The sequence below is a fragment of the Macrobrachium rosenbergii genome, chromosome 5 (genome assembly GCF_040412425.1).
Source record: "Macrobrachium rosenbergii isolate ZJJX-2024 chromosome 5, ASM4041242v1, whole genome shotgun sequence".
NCBI lineage: Eukaryota > Metazoa > Arthropoda > Malacostraca > Decapoda > Palaemonidae > Macrobrachium > Macrobrachium rosenbergii.
The window spans coordinates 31,892,858-31,900,489 of record NC_089745.1 but is presented as its reverse complement, the minus strand read 5'-3'; the positions used below and the strand labels follow the sequence as shown (position 1 = coordinate 31,900,489).

General features: G+C 35.0%; 1 protein-coding gene across 1 annotated transcript in view; it reads left to right on the top strand.

Annotated features, from left to right (window-relative positions):
• LOC136838910 (G-protein coupled receptor GRL101-like) overlaps positions 1 to 7,632 on the top strand; it is a 324,916-nt gene that overhangs the window by 19,085 nt on the left and 298,199 nt on the right. The window contains exon 3 of the mRNA XM_067104602.1: positions 5,464 to 5,580. Within this exon, the coding sequence (XP_066960703.1) occupies positions 5,464 to 5,580 (117 nt within the window). The remainder of the gene's footprint in view (positions 1 to 5,463; positions 5,581 to 7,632) is intronic.

Sequence of the window (7,632 nt, the reverse complement as noted above, 5' to 3'; positions counted from 1 at the left end):
ATCTACAGTTAAACTAACTACTTCACGAAACAATGAGACAATATTAAAGTACGACACACTTTTATGTAAGAAAACAATTATGTGGCAAACAAAGTAAATAAAAAAGCTAGTAAAAATTAACATAGGTAACAGGGACGGAAACAAAAGTAAAGACATACCAATATAAACAGATTGGAACAGTAGGTTACACAAAACTCGCTGACGCAAGATTTGCAATACCATTTGCAGTAGGATATCAATGAGATTAGTATCACCAAAAACTTAATCGCAGCTTGCTCTGATCTCTTGAGATGAGCTACGTTTTAGCATATCTAGGACCCAACATTTCTTAGAAATCAGCTACCACTCATGTATACCCAATGAGACTGGAACCTTTACGTTTACACACAAAAATAGCGCAGTGTCAGAAGAAAATGTTAAGACATGAACATAAAGATATTTATGTTAACCTCTTGAAAAAGAAATCAAGTCCAATTCAAGTCTAATTTGACAAAGAAACTGACGGTGATTAGCATTGTTTCTTGTTAATTTAATCCTTCCATTTTCAGTTATAAGTACGGGCGAAATAATAAAAATTTCCTCTCATCTCACACCAAAACCCATCCAGAAATTGGTTAGTGGCAACACATACACATCCTTCCCCTCAGACCAAAAATAAAAAAAGAAAAAACTGAAATTAAAAAAATTTTAGAAATTCCTAGGCACAGTGGATACCATTAATAGTAAATAATTTCACACATTCCTGTTATGTGGACAAATTATGACACCATTTCCTGTTTTCTCTTTTTTCTAAACAATAAATTACATGCCGGACTCAGAGACTCCTATTTTATTCACAAGCTTCACGAGTTTGGTATGGAAAATTACAATTAGCTTTCTACGATGCAAAACTGTAATAATTCGTATTCAGAGACTGCACTAGCAATTTGCTTGTTACAGTTTGGCGGTCAGTTACTCCCAAAGAAAGCATTTAGAACATGTTACTTTGACAAACAGTTCTCCATAGGCCCACCCTCTGGTCATTTCCCATACACTTGCACTAGTTCCCCACATCTGTGACCAGCTAGGCTTGGCTTATTTCGCCCCAGCTCAGAACTCGTTTGCTTGGATCGCCATCTGCAACTGAGGTCTTGCCAGTCTTCCTATTGATGCTTGCCTCGCCAAGCAACTTCTGAGGTTGGTCTATGGGAATTCTGTTGGGTGATTAGGTACTTAGACTTCTGTAGGGCATAAGCGGTGTCCTATCAAGACATTCCCTTGAAGGTATGACTTGCTCCTCGAAGCTGTGCACTTGAGGCAACGGTCAACAAGCTCCAGATTCCCGTGTTCCTTGAAGGGGATTAGAACAAAGAGACTGGACTAGGAAGGGCCAGAATAACATACATGTTGTTTTCGAGATACCTCGATTTAGGGGGTGGGCACAACTCTTTTTCCCTCTTTTTGACCAAGTTTTGGACAAGTGGGCAACTTCCACTTATGTAGAAATTACAAAAGAAAAGAATAACTTCTTTTGAGAGTATCAAGAAGCTTGTTCTGATGTATATATATATATATATATATATATATATATATATATATATATATATATATATATATATATATATATATATATATATATATATATATATATACTGTATATATATATATATATATATGTATATATATCAGAACAAGTTTCTTGATACTCTCAAAGACGTTATTCTTTTCTTTGTAATTTCTACATAAGTGAAAGTTCCCCATATGTCCAAAACATGGTCAAAAAGAGGGAAAAAGAGTTGTGCCCAACCATAAATCGAGGTATCTCGAAACAACATACATGTTATTCTGGCCCTCCCTAGTCCAGTCTCTTTGCTCTAATCTCCTTCAAGGAACTCTGCCTGCTCATCTCCAAGTCTTTCCCACAGATATCTTCGAGAGAAAGTTATATAATATAAGGTCAAGGCCGTGAAGAGAATAATTGCCAGCGGTACAACACCTACAAATCCTTACATGTCTACTGCTACCCAAACCGAATCAGCACCCTTGCAGTGCAGATTAGCATGGACCCCAATAGAGAGATGTGTGAAGCGACCAACGTAGCATGCAAATTAAATGTACTGAAGGGACATATTAGGCCCACAGCCACTCTGCGCAGGCAATTGCAACTCACTGTAACCAAGGAGAAATATTTTAACCCTAAATAAACAACAAGACCATAAACCATCACCATAAGAATTATTAGAAACCACAGAGATTGTGCATAGAGCAACCAGTTTCCACAGACTGCAAATAGCAGAAGCTGTCAGTATATATCAACAACTGCCTGCATTAAATATACAAAGAGACAGACTTCGACCTCCCTTCTTCAAGGAAACCACAGGACAACTGTGAGAACCTGAAGGGAGACACGAGCGACAGAACACCCCTAGACACGGCTACCGACAACAAAGCAAATCAAGACTATTGGCCAGAGAAGGGAATCACGCCTTGCCCACGCCTTTGGCTGCAAGATGCAGCACAGGAAGCATCTTACGGAGCACCGGGAATGCCATGTTGCTGCCCAGAGAGCCAGCGAGAGAATGAAACCGGCAATCAATAGAAATTCCGCATCCCAATAACATCATATTTGAAATTCAAACGTCCACATAAAGTAATAAAATCTTTGTATGTCAGTTTGTAATCCAGTCCTGATGACACCGAAGAGAGGTGGCGAAATGGGTCAGTCGACTAGAAAAAGAAAGAGTAAAAGGAAATAATTCTTAAAGCCATTTACTTCAATAGAAATTGCATAGGAGAGAAAATATGCCCAAATAGCATACTGTGTATATATGTATATATATATATACATATATATATATATATATATATATATATATATATATATATATATATATATATATATATATATATATATATATATGCACACACACATACACATACTGTATATACATATATATGATTATATATATATATATATATATATATATATATATATATATATATATATATATGTATGTATGTATGTATATACATGCCCATAGACACATACATACACACACATACCAACAAGTGAGATGGTGCAGCATAGTGGTGTTAGTGTGACTCAGTTACAGACCATTGTTTGCAATTTGTCTGGATGAGAGAAAGGTTCCAAAGAAATAGATGAGAGAAATGATTATTGTATTGTTCTTTGGTTCTTGAAGGAATACTAAGCCATAATTTCGTATACAATTTAAGGTGTATGGTAGGATTTTCACTGAGAAAGAAAGACATATGCCAGAAGTATGTAGGGGATAATTGTTCGGTTTTGGAAAAAGGAGAGGGCGTGTGGATAAAGGAGTTTTTATGAACGAATAATTTTAAGTTATCAGGCGTCGTGTCTTCTATGGTCATTGACTACATAGTGTAGTACATTTATAATATAAGAGTATTTGGCATACTTGGATTTTGGGAAAGCAAATGATAGATTCGATAGAGAGGCAATGAGGATTGTGTTGAAAATATATGGCATAGAATATATATTTTTTATATAATAAAGACTTTCTGATAAAAGCTATTTGAGTGTTAGAATATATTTGAGACATTGGAGTGATGGAGAGGTCAGAGAGAGGGCAGTAGATGTTGTGGGATCAGAAAATGATTTGTGAAATTAGTGTGGAATATTCATGTTAGGTGTTGAGCTGGCATTAATTATGGATAGTGACGGGAAACTGCAGTGACGACTGATTGAGTTTGAATATATTTGCAGAAGGAGACAGTCGATAGTTAGTAAGTAAATGGAAGTGAGGAAGATGGAGTAATGAATGTCAATATCAGTGGTGTAAGAAAGTAAACAGTTTATCGATATTGGTATTTGGGATCAAATAAAATTGTTGCTGAAAGGATTACAGTTTATGTAAATCACAGAATAGTTGAAGTTTGGAAGGTAATAGGGTGTATATATTGGAAGCCAATGTGGGTATACAAGGATGGATTGTTGAGCCAACTCTCTTTCATGTAAGTGTAGTGAAGTGGGATGATGAATGCGAATGAAACAAAATAGTTCAAGCTGTTGAGAAAAACTGTTTGCATAGTATAGGTGATGCCAAAAGAGCTGAGAGGATAAGGAATGCCAAATGCATGGAGGAATTGGTAAAATGTTAATTAAGTAAAAGGTATCAGTTGGGGCGAATGGCGCAGTGTATGTGTGTAGGGGGTTCGTCGATATTCTAATCAGTCTTCTTTGTAGATGCATGAAGCATTTGTTTTGTAAGTTTTCTTCAAAGAGGGTTCATCCATGATTCAGCAGTTAGAGTAATATGTACGACGTAAGTAGAACTTTTAGTTTGAGGGATGTGGTAAAAAAAATCAGTGCAGATGAAATGACGGGTCAGAGTAGCTTGCTGTTTTAGTCATGTTGAAAGAATTGAAGATTGAATAAACGTAGCGAAAGCTGTATTAGAAAGGCGAGGCCTTAGTATCTATGAATCACGAGAATGCATGGAATATGAAGCGTCTTATACGATTTTATTTAGCTTGCTTTTTTGTCTGTTTGTCTGGGTCAGATCTTGTAACTCAATTTTCGACCTGTTCCCTTCTTCCGATGGACTCGAAATTTTGTATGGTTACTCAATCCCTGCGACAATACAACCTTACATGATCAGTAGGTCAGCTGTGACCTCTAGTGACCCTACAGTGACCTCTCCCTGTATCTCAGGATTTGTATGAAACTCTTCGGATTTTTCATACCTTCTTTGACTCTGTAGACTAAGCAAATAACTCTAAGGATTGTTCAAACCTTCTTTGGCTCGGTTACAAGTCCTGTCAAAACAAAAAGCATAAAATAAAAAAATTTAAAAATTTAAAACGCACTTTTAAAGCACTAAAGAGTAAGAAATAATTTTTTGAGACACCAGGATTTTCTTACAATTAATGTGTACAAAAATCAAAGCGTGGGCTCAAGACATGGGAAGGAAATGCTACAAGAAAAGAAATATATTTTTTTATTTCTTGTAGCATTTTCTTCCATATTTGGCTCCCAAGCTTTTATTTTTGTAGACATGATTAATTGTAAAAAAATCCTGGTGTCTCAAAAAGTTATTTTTTACTTTTTATCGCATTTTAATGAAAGCGTGTTTTGAAATAGTTTTTTATTTTTATTTTGAAATTGTTACTGCAAAAGGGATTCGCCCACGGTTCAGTAGTTACAGTGTAAATTTGATAGTGAGTGCATGATTTTTTTTCTCTAGAGCTACCTCCTGTTAAGGAAAACTGCTTCATACATGTTAAATAATGGAGACCTTTTTCCCAACCAGACACCTGACATTACAAACATCATTTGTTGTTATGTTGTCATTTTAAATTTTCTTTTTATGAATAAACAAGGTAAGAGTCGAATATCTTGAATGAAGAAATTTATAAAAAAAAAAAATAAGGTGATAATTATCTGCAGAAACGCAGCGTATCTAAGTCAGTATCTAATTTAGGCGCTTTTCATCATTCCAGAGACCTATGTGTGTCCTGCTACACATTTCAAGTGTAACAACCACTTCTGTGTCCCTACGGAAAACGTCTGCGACTTCCATGATCATTGTGGAGACGGCTCCGATGAACATCAGTGTCGTAAGTTGCTCTCTCTCTCTCTCTCTCTCTCTCTCTCTCTCTCTCTCTCTCTCTCTTGCTTGCTTTTGTGGTGTTTTGTTTGTAATTGTTGTGTTTGAACCTGTCATCTTCTTTTTCGTATAGAAATATATTTTACTTAAACCATACAAATCTACTTAACATTTAATATCAGTGGAACTCATTTTTATTTATGCCTGTATAAATTATATATATATATATATATATATATATATATATATATATATATATATATATATATATATATATATATATATATATATATATATATATATATATATATATATATATATATATGCATGAATAAAAATAGTTCACTGATATTAAAATGTTAAGTAGATTTCTATGGTTTAAATAAAATACATTTCTATAAGAAAAAAAGATGACAGGTTCAAACTTATATATAATATATATATATATATATATATATATATATATATATAAAATACAATATATATATAAAAATATGATATATATATATATGTATATTATATATATATATATATATATATATATATATATATATATATATATATATATATATATATATATATATATATATATATATATATATATATATATATATATGAACTCAAGAGAACTGGGATTCACAGAAATTAATTTCTGTCTCACATTGGGACCGAACCCCGGTCTTTCAAGTGAGAGCTCAGGTCGTTAGCAATTCCTCCACACAAGTCATAAAAGAAATTGGAACCTGAGTACTACGTGCCTGAGGTTTTTCCCGAGCAGGCTCCTAGCGCCCAACGTACCAGCGAATTTTACCCAACTTCTCGACCCAGCAGCGAACGAATTTCTAACATTTCTTTTGACTTAACCCCTTCACCGTAGTACTTATGTTCAAACTTCCTTTATGTCCGATGTGGAGGAATTGCTAACGGCCCGGACTCTCACTTGAAAGACTGAGGTTCGGTCCCAGTGTGAGTCAGAAATTAATTTCTGTGAAACCCGTTCTTATACGTTCATTTCCAAACTTTGCTTTGGTACTTATATAGAGAACAATTATTGTAAAAAGCAAACAGTAACACGTAACTTTTCAATTAATAGGTAAGTGATGTTGGTATAAATGTATTGATATCACAGGTAAACACTTATTTCAGGTATATTTTTCCTATGATGCTAACTTTCAATGAAGGTGATGCATGAAAATTTTTAACAAAGTAATTTCTTGTAAGGACGAGAAAAATGCCAAGCATTTCTCCGCATAAATGGAAGTGGAGTCAAGCAATCTAGAATATTTGAAAGAATCAGTCGTATAAAGACATATTGTTATGATTAAACTTGACTTGAAATTGCGTCTTGAAATATTTCTGGATAATTATGAAATAGCTAAAACCAGTGAAGAGGCCGGAATGAGATAGGCGTATTGAAAATATCATCCTCGTCACCATCACCTCCGATATCTGGTAAATCAAGGACAGAATGTACCATGCTCTTTCAACCGTCCTCTTTCTGCAGCTTTCAATGGTGCAGATAACCGAAGGGAAATGATTTCCCAGTCGCTCTCTGTAGACCAAAGAGATTTGGCTATAGAGGAGGGTGTTTGGCACCAGTTCTTTCAAATTATAGGAAATCGATATCGTCGTCTTGAGCATCTCAAATCGAAGAGCATTTCTACCCGCCGATTGGCAAATACGCTGTTACGGAGAGCGTAAAATTTTGCAGATGCCATTTTCAGGCTCGATGTTGTATCGAGCTGTTTTCTTCGTAACATTATGTTGCGCAGGTAAGCTACCGCCCATCTGGAATAATAGGAAGAAAAAGCATTTGATTAAGGGTTGCCATGAAGATATAAAAATGGTCCAAGAGGATTGAAGACTCCTCTTTGTCACCTATGAGATTGCGTACTTTTCCAGATTGCGCCGTCCTTTGGTAATTTCCACTCCGTTCATTGCACCAAAGGATTGTGCAATCTGGAAAAGTATAGTGACCTTGCCATTGAAGAAGTGAACGTAATCAAGGGAATGATTTATAGAAGTATGAAAAGGTCAGACACCCCAAATGTCCCTAAAAGAT